The 16132-nt window shown below is 39.4% G+C and overlaps 1 protein-coding gene across 4 annotated transcripts in view; it reads left to right on the forward strand.

Annotated features, from left to right (window-relative positions):
• The window catches only part of LOC145994729 (homeobox protein orthopedia-like), a 131858-nt gene that overhangs the window by 19441 nt on the left and 96285 nt on the right, over positions 1-16132 (forward strand). For all 4 annotated transcript variants that reach the window (XM_083130935.1, XM_083130933.1, XM_083130936.1 and 1 more), the window contains exon 2: positions 7240-7613. In XM_083130935.1, the coding sequence (XP_082987061.1) occupies positions 7240-7613 (374 nt within the window). The remainder of the gene's footprint in view (positions 1-7239; positions 7614-16132) is intronic.

Consider the following 16132-nt stretch of genomic DNA (forward strand, 5'->3'; position numbering starts at 1 on the left):
AGTGCTGACGTATCCAAAATTTTAATTTCAATCAATCAATAACATTATTCCATGAACACTGGTAATATTTAAATAAAACTCATGGCTAGTTAGTATTGCGAAAACAATACAACTAATTATAATAATAAAGACAAGAATACTAATAACAATTATTATTATTATTATTATGTTATTACATGTATATAACAATAATATTATATTCAATAGTCAATAACAGTTACAATAGGTGTAATTAAATAGGACTTAAACACCCTGCTGGAAGAATTCACTGCACACTCTACATAATTCATTCGTTTTATATGAATTCTGAGTTTTTATGAATTTTTATTTGGAACACTTCCTTCTCAGATGCGTAGATTATTAGTAAATTAATGATAAACAAAAAATTATTAGTAAAATATAATTTTTTTTTACAAATCCATGATTAACTGCTTAACGATTACTCCTATCAAAACATCTAAAGTAACCTTAAATATAGACCAGATCTTATGCTTTTTTTTTTTTTTTTTTTTTTTTTTGAAAAAACGTCGTTTAAATTGGACCATTGGTTTCAGAGATATAGTAGTTTTTTTCAAAAGTCAACACCCGCCATCTTCGATTGGCCGCCATTTCTATTAGCTACCATTTTCAAATGCCAATCATGGTTTTATGGCATTCTTACACACCCATATAACTGTGGCATAAAGGAAAATTAGTACCCCCAAATTATACCGAATTCTTGATTTTGCCCACTTGGCCCATAGACTATTACCGCATGGGAAGGTAACACGGTGGACCAAGCAAAATGCCCTTGTGCTCCCTCATTGCTTTATTTATATCTGCGAAGTTGTTTGCTACTTAGAAATTTGGTCTTTAAGTAAGAAAAAGGTGCTGGAATCTATTGCTACATATTTCAGTAATGAAGTTTTCTACACAAATGGTCCTGCTCCCGCCCCCTAAGGGAATAAATTGATATTACACTTAGTGTACCCATTTTACCAGCTATGCTGTGAGGAATACGATGAAAGTTGTTTCTCATTTGAACGTTGATCATTCAATAGGCAGGGCAGGAGAACTCATGCCAGTTTTCCATTATACCATATTGTATATCCTTACTACTATCCTTCCTCTAGGGATCATTGTTATTTGTCACAAATAGGACCAAAGTCTTTTATGGGGATGAATTGTCTCTTATATTTATCCATGCTTGTTAGTCACACATCTCTAATTAACCTAAAATAATTATTATCTCTTTCTGGTAACACTTTCTGGTAGTTTTGTTTACAGTCTGTATCTGTACGTTTAATCTAGATTAGAAAATGCTTGTTTAAAACTGATTGAAGTTGAGAAATGCATCTTTTTTTTCAAAAAAAAAAAATAGATCCCTTAAACCTCGTACCATGAACTTTTTGATCACCTCTAGTATGGAAACGTGCAACTCAAATCTGACCAAAATAATTACAAATGTATTTTGCAGTGCTTAGGGAAACATCAAAAACCGCAAATTCCCTAGGGGATGAGGTTTCCCCCTAGCTCATGGTGTCTCAATCACAATCGTTAAGTACTACACTATTTGTATTTCTTAATGTAATTTGGCTGTCCAGTCTTTCACGCGAGGTTCCAAAATCACTAATGAGGTTCCTGAAGCGTGAAAATAGGTGGAAAATGAACATAATATACACATTGATTGATTCATTCATTGCATTGAAAATTGCAGGTGCGTCAGCACTTAGTCTATTTTGCACGCGTCGCATTATACGGGGCCCAGAACCTTATCATAACTAATAAAAAAACATGTCTGAGGATTAAAATATCCCTACCTTGGTTAAAATCTGAGGCTGTAAAGGGGCACTCAGCACATATAAGGACAAAACACAGGACAACACAGCCCTACAGAGGATTACACTCACGCCAGAGCCTCGTTGGCCTGAAAAAAACTGTTACCGTGGTGTACTAGTTGGAAGGGAGTCTCACAAATGGGTGGGTACTGGGTACCTTACATAATATACAAACGACAAATTCATTAACTTCTTGAACTTAAGTAAGTATTCAAAGATGAATCAGGAACATAAGTTATTGCGTGTTTAGTCTTGTAATTTTCAGTCACTGGCCAAAAACATTTATGATTCTACTTTACTCTGTTGTCCTCTCTGGCGCTCTGCAAGGCTTCCAGCTATTTTTAGCACTAGAGTAAACCGCTTTCATTTTCAAAGGAATATTAATAATAATAATCTGAACCAAACAACATTTGCTTTAAGCAACGAACTTCCTGCTTCTCTCGTCTGTCTATGGAATCGTCCTCCCGTACTTCGCATAAGTAAGCAAGCGCTGAGTGACTACGATGCCTTTCGATCTCTTGTCACGGACGCCTCGAAGTTTCCGAGGCTTTTGAGGTCGGGGGCCTCTCGACAGCTCAGCCAAAGCGCCCTCTGGAGAATTGAGCCGAGAGAGGCTGGAATTCCAAAGTACCCTTCGTTATTGTTTAGCCAAACCTTCTCCGCTCAGGCTGGATATGGAAGCAAAAGACCTTTGTGGCAAAATCGATACAGAACTTTCCTGAGAGTTCTCCTAAATCAGTTATATGGGAGCACGGCTGTTCCAAGCCTTTTCCTTCTGCTGATCTTTCTCTCTCTCTCGTCAACGCCGTTCCCTAAAATCTTCTGTCCTGCAACAGAAAGCGCAACGTTGGTGTGAATTAAGGTAGTTGTGTTTGCAAACGTAACTTATAAGGCCCGTCTAGTTCGCTGCACGTTTTGATAGTAGGCGTAGTGCAGGTGTATCCAGGGTGCGAAATCCTGCGGTCGACGGGGGGAATTCCACCCCCCCCCCCACAAACATTCTTGGCCTCAAAAATCTCCCACCCAAAATTTTAGGGGGGGAGAGTTTTTGTTACAACAAACAAGAGATAAACAATTACGTACTTTTAATTTCAAATATACTTTACGAAGAAAAAAAAATTAGTGTAGTTGTGAGTGTTCAATGCTTTTTCTCTCTCAAGAGATCATTAACAAATCTATATCAATACGCACAATAAAAGTAAAACAAGAATGCAAACAATAATAATTATGAAATCTAATTGATTTATATTAACATAAAGCAAAAACTTTAAAAAAACTTACACATAATAAAACATTCAATTATTTCATAATTAATTAACATTTTAACCAGTTAGTAAAGGACGTAGTTTGTAGAAGTAAAAATTTATTTAGTTTCGGGTAATTCATAATAATAATATATTTTTAATATAGTAATTTAGTTTAGTAATTATTTTTTACTTTCAATAACATTATAAATACGTATATCATATAATTTATATGTAGTTTGTGGGGAGGGGGTTGGTAGATTAAGATCGTTCTCCCCCCCCCCTCCACCAGTCTTAAATATGATTTCGCACCCTGGCTGTATCCCGGTGTCAGGCTGGTGCAAGGCAATGACGTTCAACCAAGTAGATGAATAGTGGTGTTCAAGTTCAGAAGATTCAACAAATTCCTGTTTCGATTTCCCCCTTCTCTGCCGCCATGCGCGGCCTTGCTGTGAATATATACTCTATCTCCGAAATCTGTGGAGAAGGGGGGATGGGGACTCGAGTGGCCAGGGCGCAGTCACTTTCCCACCTCCCGTTCCCCCTCACGTGTTTATTGGTGGAGTCGTCTCCCGTCACTACTTGCGCAGAGACTTGCTCTCGTTCCCTTACACCAGAGATGTCGGGGACAGAGTATAGACAATGCTACAGTTATTCTGAGTTAAATTCTGCACACAATTTCCGTTTAGAAACAGATAATTTGAAGGCCAATGCGGATTTCAGTGAAAATCTCAAGGAAGCACTAACATTCATAGGGACAGCAGGTTACAAAGATTGGAAATTTATTGGGGAAATTACCACTGTAACATATTGTCTGCAAATGAGGAGAAGTGGGTACAGCACATCAACAAAAGTCTCTGTTGGGTGACTTTTCGGACACCCTGTATATGTGTTGCCAGACCTCGCAACGCTCGTGTACAGGACAGGAGGGCACGGGGACGAGTTCCACCTTCCTCCTCTCGCCTCTCCCTCTCAGATACACCATCTCTCCCAGCGTAGTTGCCGTAGAATGCATGTCTTGTTTGCTTATTCAGCTGGGAGCGGTTGTGCCCCTCGTGGATATGATCTAGGATGGGATAGGGTAATATCATAAGAATATATGAAGAGGAGAGAAATCCTGCCTTGGTACCTAATATTTTATACCAAGGCGTAGTAACTCAAATTGAGTTTCAGCAACTTTAAGATGTGATAATACAGTGTGTCCGAAAAGTCACGCAACCCGGTGTTTACGACCGTATAACGGAATAGCGAAACGGAATGAGAAGAAACTCTTTCTGCCAAGAGAATGCCCTGTATATTGGGAAAATTTAGAGAGACAAACATACGTAAGAACATGCATGTTTTAATAACAAATAAGTAAAGTGTTGCCAAAGGCGGAATTTTGTTTTTTGCAAATCATGTATATTGATGCACAGAACTCACTGAGGTAAATTATTGCAACATTTCACAATACCAACGAACAATTTGGATGGCCATCTATTGAATTTGACGAAAAAGAACATTGACGAATTTTCAAAAACATTGCACAAGGGAATAAATGGGCTGTTCCAAAAATCGATGTTTTCACAATATTACGAGGGACACTGGCAACACTGTTGCTGTCACGTGTCACTAACAGACTTTTTTCACCTCAGGCTATCACACTAAGGCACTTTTAACAACAAAGGAGAAAGTTGGTTATACGGTCGTAAACACCGGATTGCTTGACTTTTCGGACACTCTGTATAATAACATATGATAATTAATATAATATAATATAAAATATAATTAAGATGTATAATATATAAGTTGAATAAAATAAGATGATACTTGGTGAGGTATGAAAATAATGGATTATAGTATTAAATAGCAATGATGGGTTTACAATAGGATTAATTGCAATGATCTGTGAAGTCCTTAGACTGCTTAAGTTGAGGAAATGCCTGGTGATTAAGTTAGTCCTAATTTGGTCCTTAGACCATTGGGCTTCCCAATAAGGAGGAAATTACCATTTGAGAGGAAGGATTTACCCAATTTTGGTAAATCCTTAGGCTTCTTCTTGAACTGATGTCTTCTTCCACCTAACTGATTCATCTATTCACCTGCATCCAGTAGGTTTTAAGATTAGATAAAATAGTGTATGAGAGGGTGATTAAATGAATGAATATAAGAAATAAGAGTAATGATAAAATAGTTGATAAGATTATAATACATGAAGGATAATATTAATAATTAGATGAATTATAACTTGGTTTCATTGCATTCTATAATATCAGGTCCTTAGACAAATGAAATTAAGGAACTACATGAGTAATTGTTTTAATCTGAGATTGTCCTTATACCATTTGGCTTCCAAAAAAAGTAAGGGAATTACCATCGAATAAGGACTACCCCGGAGAGGGGAGTTGCTTAGGCTGCTTCTTTCTTCTTAGACTGTATCTCTGCTACTACGTTCAATGGTACATATCTTGTATTCGTCTACAGCCGTTTAATGTCAAATTCATAGCTGGTTCAATTCATTTCACTTCATTTCACCGTCCCCTTTATTCCTCGTACGGATGTAATATAGAACTTCATTCTATTTAGAGCGGACGAGCCCTGTTCGCAGAACCTAAGCTCTCCTCCCTGCTGTGCCCCTCTCAAACTTCTCTAGCTATCCTCTTCTGAGTTCTTGGCACTCAGTCTTCTGCTACAACGTCTCTTCTTTGCTTCCATGTAACTCAGGGCCAGAGTTCTAAGGTCTAAGATGTATCATTGGTCTTAAATCTATAGTTGATCTTTTCCTTCCTAGATATCAGTTCTGCAAGCTCGTTTACTGTCTGGAAGGTTCCTGGTTCACTAATTCTGTCTTCAAGGTTGACGTTGCACAAACTCCGTCTAAGCCTTAGAATATGTTCTGTGTGTTTCTTGCAGAGCATGTTCAGGGGTATCTTCGAATCTCTTTAAATATGAATTGTAAGGTCCAAGACCAGTACAAGTTCTCCAACACACATGACTGTAATTATATAAACCGAGGGATGTTACTCTTAGACGACGGAGCGTGTTTTACCGGTAAACTCGCCAACGACGCAAGCGTTTTCAGCACGAATTTTAAACTTCCGTATGTTTCTAAATAAAATATTATATCTCTGGAACTAAGAACGCTAGAGTTACAGATTATACCTAGTTTTCTTCAGTACACATGGGGCTATAAGGCTATGATATAAAAACCAAATTTTCCGTTATCGGGAGAAGAAGAACAAGAACAAAAACTTGTTGTTTTTTTACGAAATTTCGAATTCGTCGGACCACCACGCTAGCAACGCCGGGACGAAAAGGTAGAAAACGGTACCTACATATTGTCTGATATGTTTTTCATCATCGTGGAAAAAATTGCGCACATGTTGCAGATACTTTCCGAAAAATAATATTTTCAAATGTAAAGAAAGAAAAAAATCGAACCTGATTTTCAGAGGGCTGCCCCCCTCCCAAATATAAACAAAATGAAATTAATTAAACCTTACTAATTGCTAATTACATATCTCAAGACTCATGCAGAACTCAAGACATGTATATTAGAACATTATCCGAGATACAGTATGTCCAAACAGTCACATACTACGAGAAAAAGCTCCTTGTGACAAAATGTCACAAGCCAGCATTGGCGCAAATACCTGCTGTGACAATATGTCACAACCCGCCATTTAAGGGTTAATAATTGACACATTATCATGAATACTAGGATGTCGAAGGCCATCCAACACCAAGTGTGTTGATTTTTATATATTTGAATTTCACTTTTAATGCATTAATTGACACAGCTAAATGTGTAATTTCGTTATCTTTGAAATGATCTTGTCTGATCTTCCCAATTGATGCATTTTTAGTGCATCACACGGAACACCAGCTGATGAAATTGCTCTTTTATGCATTTCTGTCTGTATTTTGACACAAAAAAGTGCATCATTTGCAGTTTATGCACGTTAATGTGTTATTGGAGTCAAAATATAATGTCAATTAACATGTTTTGGGTTCTGTATGACCAATGATTTGGTGCAGTGTTACACCATTGCTGTTGCTCTAAGTAACTTCTATTTTAGTGGCATGTTTTCTTCATTCCAAGCTCATATCAGCACTACAAGATTTACATTTCAATGATTATTGTAATTTATCGTAAATACTTTATAACTTATTAATTGTTACTCCATCTTCTGTTCCAGGCCCGAAAGACACTTGTGATGACTTGAAACAAACGGAGTTAAAGCCATCAGTGACCTCACTCGACCATGTGAGCGTATCCCAGAGTAACAACCTCTCGTCTAGGAACAATCTGTCCCCGACCAGCGCCCTCTGCGACCCTCCGTCTTTACAGGGTCACGGCGGAGGCCCAGGCCAGGGCGGGGGGCCCATGTCGCAGGGCCCGGGCGGAGGGGCGGACTCGGACAAACCAACGAAACAGAAGCGCCATCGGACGAGGTTCACTCCCGCGCAACTGAATGAGCTTGAGCGTTGCTTTGCTAAAACCCACTACCCGGACATTTTCATGAGGGAAGAAATTGCCATGAGGATCGGACTGACAGAATCCAGAGTGCAGGTAAGTACCTTTGTTTCCTTTCATGTTGATGTTTTTTTTTCGCAGAGTATCCTGAAAAAGAAGTGTTAAAAATTTGAAGAATGTTCATCAAGCACAAGGGTATATGACGAGTCTAGATATACAGGGTGTAACATAATAGAACAAACAACTTTTAGAATGTATTTCGACTAAACTATATGGAATACAACAATGATATTTGTTATGTACCAATCAGTAACATTTCAAGTGTCTATGAATGTCTACAAATGATTACCAATGGCTACAAATATCCACAAATGTTCAATGTGGCTTCCACCAGTTATGCGACACACATCCCATAGAAATTCGAGATCTTGACACACTTTTCCCAAGAGCTTTTCGTCCACCAAAGCAAGGGCTTTTCATATTCTCTCCTTTAGCTGTTGCACATTCTGTGACATAGGTGGCATATAGACTTTGTCTTTCACAAAGCCCCAAATGCAGAAGTCTAGGGGTGTAAGGTCTGGAGACCTGTGAAAATTGCCATTTTCTTTAACACTACACCAGCGCCACAATGACCGTGTTGACCGTGTATACACTCCTCCACTGAGCGCACTACAGCATGATGGCACGTTGGCTCCCGGAGACAGCAAATACTTTGGCCATACATTTTGCAAATGAATCTATCTCTGTTAATTACAATCCGCATTCTCTTCGTGGAAGCTCATTTTCCGTACCCATAACTCCGAGACCTACAACTCGCCATTCAGCAAATTGGAGTTCGATAACATGCTTCGTGACTCGAAGAATACAGCTCCTGGCTAGATAGCACCCATTATGAGATAGCAATGCATCTTCGTATCACTGGGGAATTGTTTCTGCTCACGTTATTTAATAGGTCTTGGTCATTTTCAAATTCTTGGAAGCAGGCTATCAGTATTCTCTTCTTGAAACCATGTTAAGATCACTCTACAGCCTTTAGTTACAGATAGATCGCTTCTGATGGAACGCATGGTCAACAAGCGCCTGACTTGGTTCTTCGAGACGAACTCGTCAGTAAAAATTTCAATATGGATTTCGTCCCAATGGCTCCTCGCTTAATCATCTGTTGAACATTGAAAATCAGGTTCAGAATGCTTTCTTGAACAAGGGCCACTTAATTGCAGCCTGCTTTACACTCCAAAGTAGAGACTTGGTATCGTGTATATAACAGGTCCACTCCTTGGGTGTTCGTGGCCACCTGGCTTATTTTATTCGAAGTTTCCTGTGTGCCATGTACGTACGTCCGCGTACATGTTAGGAACTCCTTTCCCGTCAACTCCGACTGACGATAAATCGCAAGGTCGGGTGGTCCTTCCATAGTCATCAGAGAAATCCGTGTGGGTTTATTTTCGTTGTGTTCTTTGAATTTCTGCCTTGAGCTCAACCTGAGGCGCTTCGTGAATAAGTTTCGGTTTCTCAGGCTCGTTTTTGACACAAAATTATTCTTCCAATCTCATCCTTGCCAACTTCCTGTTTGAAAGTCCTCTCCGTCTCGTAAGTCAGGTATCTTAGGGTGATGATAGAACGGTTCTTCCATCTAAACCGTCCCCTTATCAGGTCGAAGCTTCATTATGGATGTGTCGCTTATTCTTCTGCTTGTCCTTCTTAGCCTTGCATTCTGGATACGGTTCACCATGTTAGTATTCGGTAATGTTCTGGTGTCCTTCGCAACAGTCCCATGAGCAGACCGTGTGTGAATGCATCAGAACCATCCCTGCCTTTCAGGAGACAACTGATAGTCTTGAACTACTACCTCCATCTGCTTTCCATGCTTTCAAATAATGTCAGACTCCTGATGACTTGATCTGCATCAACAAGTTGATAGTCATTTTGGGATGTATGCAGACAAGGTCCTTGCCACTTTCCAGGTTAGAAATCTTCCAGGAGTCTCTCCACTTTTGATGCAACCCACCCCCTACCTAGGATTTTCCTGTACTTCGCATTGACCTCTCACTAACTGGTCTGAAAAAGCTGACACACCACTGATAGAATACAGGCTGTATTTTCTCGAGAATCTATCAAGGCACCTCAATTTTAATCAAGATAGACGAATCAGTTGGCTCTGCCTTTTCCAAACTCTGTGGCACAAAGCTTTGTTTTTCATACTCCTATCTTGCCTGATCTATCTTCATGGCAAAACTATACGGTATACTGAAGACTTTGATCGTGCATTGAATAAACTTTTAGCGTGTGTCCTAATATCCACTGATTCGCTTAGTGTTTTGGAGAGTCTAGAATCTATTTCTTCCATACACCCTATAAGGCAGTGCATTTTTCGACAGCTAATGTCCTCTGTCAGTGCGGACGTTTGTATTGCATGCTTGTAGCAAGATTTACCCGAATGCTAGCTCGGTTCTTATACGCTCAGAGCTCGATGACATAATAACCGCAGGCGCCAGATTAGTAAATTTATTCCACTTGGGACTTTTTATCAACTTTGAAACGAGTTCACTTGTAATATCACTGTAATATTAATATTTAATCCCAGATCAAACTATGTTTACAGTTGTTTGTAAGAAATGATAATTTCTGAAGATCGAGTCACAAATTCATACATACGGTAATCGTGAAGGCCTATAAGCAAGGACAGCAGGTAAGTTGTGAAGTAAGTTACGAGCTTTTATAAGCATACAAACTTTTGAATGAGTCCAAAGTTTTGTGAAGAATGATGGGTATTCCTCTTAGAGCCCATGTGCATCTAAAGTTAAGTGAGTTACAATCAAATCATCAAATGCTTTTGCATTACTGCAAAACGAAAATAATTCTTATTTAGAAAGATTTGGATTAAGATTTCACTTTACCTGTAGGTTCAGTCCCGATTATAAACTGTGTACGCTTTTAGAAGGAACATGAGTTCAGCCAATACTCAGCCAGTGTTATTGCGCTGTTGCCAAACTAACTGCTAGCGGAAGGGAAAGACGGAAAATTCGCCGTGTGCAATATTCAACTATTTTTTTTATAATATATGAGTACAGTGAAATAATATAGTGAATGTTTCTACACAGGCTTATAATATCATATCACTTCAGCCACTTTAGCATATAAGAACTCAAACTGACTCAGACTCGCAATGTTCGAGAACTCCCACGACAATGATGGGTCATTGTGTATATTGAGACGAATTTAACATCCTTCGTTTTCCCAAGACACAACTCAGCTGTCAACCCGGTGGCAACGAAAAAATAACAGACAGAAAGAAAATGAAAGGGTCATTGTGTGTGTGTTGAGACGTGTTGTTTCCTAGTGTTTCTTCAAGAAACGATAACTCTGGCTGTAGGCGACGGAAATTTATGGGACTGGACAGTCATGTTCAAAATGTCTTGCTTCATCTTATGATGAACCTTGAAGTGGCGAGTTTTATGAAAACTTCTTGCGCGCTAGAAAAATACAGAACACGGTGTTTAACTTGCGCGCTACAGTTTCCTAAGTGTACAGTACAACGTTGCACTCCTGCCATTGGTTGATCACCACGGAAAGGCTCTGCGTAGCCTCGCCCGATATCACTTCTAAAACCGTATGCCGTATAGCCCATCTGAACATAAAATTGTCTTAACAAATAAAAGTTTAACCAAAGTTTGAAATGCTTATGAAAGTGGAAAAAAAATGAAATATCTCTGTTTGTAGTTTTTATAAGTACATTACTATCTGCTGCCATTACTACATCATACTTAGCAAGCCAGGATGAATACATTTATAACAGTTGTTCAAAATGGCGTCCTCCAGCTTCGATGCTGGCATGAAAGCGTAGCAATAAGTTATGTCTCATAACATCTTCGGGGTCGTTCTGACGACATCAGCATTCTTGCTAGGAGTTTCTCTTCGTTACTTCATACTTTCACTTAGAAATTTAGTACAGAGAAATCTTATTGCCATTAATAAAGAATATTATACTCTTAAAGAAAAATGAAGTAATTTCAAGCCGATGAAAGGCCCAAGCAACCAAGCGAGGGGAAGGGGGTGTATTATATTATATGATATGTAATCGTTCTTTAACAACTTTGTTGTCATTAGCACTCCCACATACTTTGCGTTACCTGTATGTGGCTGCAGAATAAATTGCTCATACATTGGAAACTAATAGATTGTGGTTTTTTTTTTCTAAATCTGATGTATGAAATCATGTTTAATGTAAATTAGTCTCTGAATCACAAAGAGGGATGTAAGAGGGACAGAGAACATTTGTTTCTTCTTCTGAACATCTCTGTAAGTGAAAATCAACTTTCTGGAATAACTTAGGTGGTTGAGGGGATCTGATGCTACATCAACTGCAACGTTCACAAATTTTTGTAGTGGTGAAGATGATTCCTGTTTTTCCTGTGTCAAGTTGTTCGTGTGAGAGAGTGGTCTCTAGAAGATTTCAGACCGAAGTGGCAAGGGACACGTGCCGGTCGCTTGTCACTTGTGTGTCGCTCGGACTGGGCCGTTTTCTCAATACCGTGGATCGTGTCCCCTCGGTCTGTTGGTCGTTCATGCGCGATGAATGTTTTGCTTTAGATTGAAAGAGCCGTACAGCTTGTCGCGTGTCGCTTCAGGCTGAAAGTTCCCTTAGATGCGATCAACATCAGATACTCGTTCTGATGTTGCCTCATGTTGAAGATAATCTTGCCGCGCAGGTTTGTATCAGTGACAGAATGAAGGTGTTTACAACTCTTGTACCAACTGAAAGAAGGCCGAATAACACGACTCTGGATTTCCTACTGGAATGCCTTTTGTTGGCGCTGGACTGGCTACCAGGCCAGAAATGGTGGCTGGCAGACTGGTTTTGGCGACTAGGCCGTGTTATATTTGCAACTTGCTTCTCTGCTCGATGCTGTGGTTTTGATTGAGTAATTGATTTAGTTTATTTTACTTCGCTTTTTGTGCCACTTTTGGCTAATTTGCGAAGATGGGGATGAGTGATGATATAATGGAATTGATGAATGTGCACTCACAAACACCCATGCCCATACCGGGATTCGAACCCGGGACTAGTGTTACCATCAGGACGAGACGGGACAGGCTTTTAAAAATTCGAGACGAGACGAGACGAGATTGATCATGTGTCCCATTGACAAACGAATATTTTCGAGACGAGACAGCATTTCACAGCATTTCCACGAGACGAGACAGGCCAAAGTCTCGTCTCGTAGCAACACTACCCGGGACCCCTGGCCTTGTAGCGGGATGTGCTAACCACTCCGCCACGGGGGCCGGCTCGATGCTGTGGTAACAACGAATCAGAGCGAACGTTCGGTCATGTGAATATAATCTGCGAATAGAATCTGTGCATTCGCTGTCCCCTGTTCTACGACTCCTGAATTGTAAAGCAGGGGCTGCAAGATGGCGGAAGTCACGTGTTAGGTTTGACGCAACTGACTATATGCAGTTGCAAAATCGCCCGAATATTATATGAACTTAACATATTTTGAATAGCATGTTCATTCACATTATTTAATCCTTATGGAAAATTATCTGGTGACGAATATCCAGGATTGCTTTGTGACAATGACAATACATTGCAAAGTCATGGAATTATTAATGTTTCTTGTTAGAATAAAACCTTCCATATGCTATCAAAAAACTTTATTACAATATATACGATGCTTGTTACGTATCCCTTTGGAATGCCATGCATCCATCGGCTTTGTACCCATCCGCCCCATTTCCCCGAGTATATATCCCTATTGTTATTGAGGATAGCACGCTACTTGCTCTTTCTGGTGACCATGTTGCTGTTTTACTGTAATCCGAAGGGTCTTAGTTTTAAACTGAAGATTTCAGTTACTATATTCCGTCCAATTTGCCCAGTCTGTCCTGTAGAAGCAAGCATTCACTAAACGTAGCTGCCAGTGGAGCCTGATACCTGAATGAGATTTCTGGAAAGGAAAGGATGCAGCTACTCAACCCTCCACAAAGGACAGGCTGTCTGTCAAACATTGTTCACGAACGGGCACGTGTTTCACTTGCAAAACTGCAGACGTGCTTCCATCCTCAGTCCACATCTGCAAAAGCTGTGTATGCGCCATCGTCCCTAATTGCTAAAGGTGTTCGTATCTCTATTCTGAAGCCTCCAGGCTCCATACGGTATTTCATTGGGCGTGGCGGTGTGGCCAAAAGTCCAGTTTGAAAAAAAAAAATGTCTACACTGCTTCAGATGAAGGAGATATCACTGACAGTTAACCAAAGGACACATAATAGTTGAATTGTTGATTTAAGTGCACTTTATACGTTATTCACAGTAAGGCTAATCGGGACCATACCTACACTTTTAAAGTGGGGTCCGAACCACTATATGTGTGCATGTGTGCCTCTACCGGGTATCGAACCCATGACCGAGACATTGTAGTGATTGAACATGTTCTCTACGAGTTGTACCATTAAAAGTGTTGAAGTTCAATGTTGCTTTTCTCTGTAGGGAGACACATTCGATAAATTATACGCACAACGTTCTACATCTTATAGTGTTCCCCACGGGACGATACGGGACAGGCTTTTAAAAATTCGAGACGAGACGAGATTGACCATGTGTCATGAGACAAACGTATATTTTCGAGACGAGACAGCATTTCCACGAGACGAGACAGGCCAAAGTCTCGTCTCGTGGGCAACACTAACATCTTATCGAGGAAGTCTTCCACATAAAGATAAAACTACTGTAGAATCTACTGTTATTCCAACTGTACATACTACGATAAAACTCAACAGCATTCCCCTCGCCTTCACCCCTCCTCAAAGAAAGACTGTTACGTGGGGCCTCCCCGATGGCGTAGTGGTAACGTCGTAGCCTGGTAATCATATGACACAGTGGTTCGGATTCCTCTTTAAACTGCACCGATTAGTCTCTCTGTGCAACCAATCAAACAATCAAATAAAAACTGTTACGTAAATCTTGGTTACACGAGCTGATAACATAGGTATGCTATATGGCCTAACGTAACGTAATGTGCTTAATTCATTAAATAATGGGGGGGGGGGGGGAAGTTGGGTAGAAGTCATTTTCCGTGGCCAAGTGTTTGAGTTCGAGTTTTAAGTCCACTTTATGCAAAGATATGCTAATTGGGACTGGACCTACAGTTTAAAGTGGAACCCCGTGTTTCAGTGTTGAAGAGTAGAACCACAGATAAGATACCCTTCTCTGTAGTAGAACGCTGAAAATGCACAACGATTGCTATATTTGCAGGAGGAGAGGGGTTCATGAACCTGACAACCTTCCGTTTTATGTAAAGAAAAAGCATCGCGAATGATAATGATTGGGAAGGTTGTTTTAACTACCTCTGAGAGTGAGAAAAAATACAGAACAACTGGAGGAAAATTTATGTATGTAATATCAGTGGTCGAAGATGGCAGAAGCATGCTACGGTCCCAGCCAGGATAATTGGCATGAGCATCCCCCTCTCCTATTCTAAAAATAGACCAAGCACCTCCACAGTTAGGAATTTCCACTTCGAGTACCGTATATTATAGTAGTTGAATGTAATTATTTCAAGGAATACATATACTCAAATGACTATTATAGGATGCAAGATTCTAGGGTATAAAGTGTAATTTCGACAACATGACCCCATTTGGTTAGTGACATCTCAAAGGTTAGTAATTTGTTTTACCATATGAAATTTCATAAATAAATACCTGATAATATATCCAAGCAAGTATCTACTGCTGTAGGCTAGTAATTTTAAATCTACGATTTCTTGTCAAACAAAGTGTACACAGTGTATTTTCTGTCCTAGAGGAAAATGTACTCCCTGTTGAATTGGTGAACCAAGTACCTAACAAACTCCAATACAATGATTGGATTCGGGTACAAGAAGCTTATGTCAGTTAGGTTCTATTTCAGAACTGACCCGAATAGAAGTGCAGTGCAGGCAAATGCTAATGAAACAACGTTAACCATTTGCACAAAGTAATGAAGTTAAGTGCTAGGTATCGACATTCGTTAATGGGAAATGGAAGGGTGGAAATGCAGCCCCCATGTATGATCCGAATAAACGTTAAGTGCAAGTGTGTTTCAGAAGAGGGTCATCTCATCGCATGTTTCACACACAATGAATTCTGAAATAAGTCTGCGAATATTAATTTGTAGCATATCCATCAATACACCTCGAAGTGTTAAAGAGAAGATGTTTGGATTGATTGATTAATTGACTTGGTTTATTTTACTTCGCTAATTGCAAAGCATAGAATAGAATGGTATTTATTTAAGCAGGCGTGTTTCGGCCTCATAGGCCGTTCTTACAACCAACCCTTGTCAGAGATACAAAAAATCAATAAAAACAAAGAAAGAGAAAAAAAATCATGATATTACAATAAAGATAATAATATAAAGATTATACAATGATAAAATAATACATTGAATTGATTAGTATGTACACTGTGGAGAAAAGATAAGTAATAAGTCATTAATAGGGCATTGTGGGGGAGGGTGTGATTGGTATGCGTTATATGATGTGTAAGTGCGGGTGCAATTATTGAGATACGTAGGTTAATATAAATGTTGGGACAATAGTAAGGTCTTTAGTTTTTTCTTGAAACTATAATGG

The sequence above is a fragment of the Lepisma saccharinum genome, chromosome 11, assembly GCF_977018435.1.
Source record: "Lepisma saccharinum chromosome 11, izLepSacc3.1, whole genome shotgun sequence".
Lineage (NCBI taxonomy): Eukaryota > Metazoa > Arthropoda > Insecta > Zygentoma > Lepismatidae > Lepisma > Lepisma saccharinum.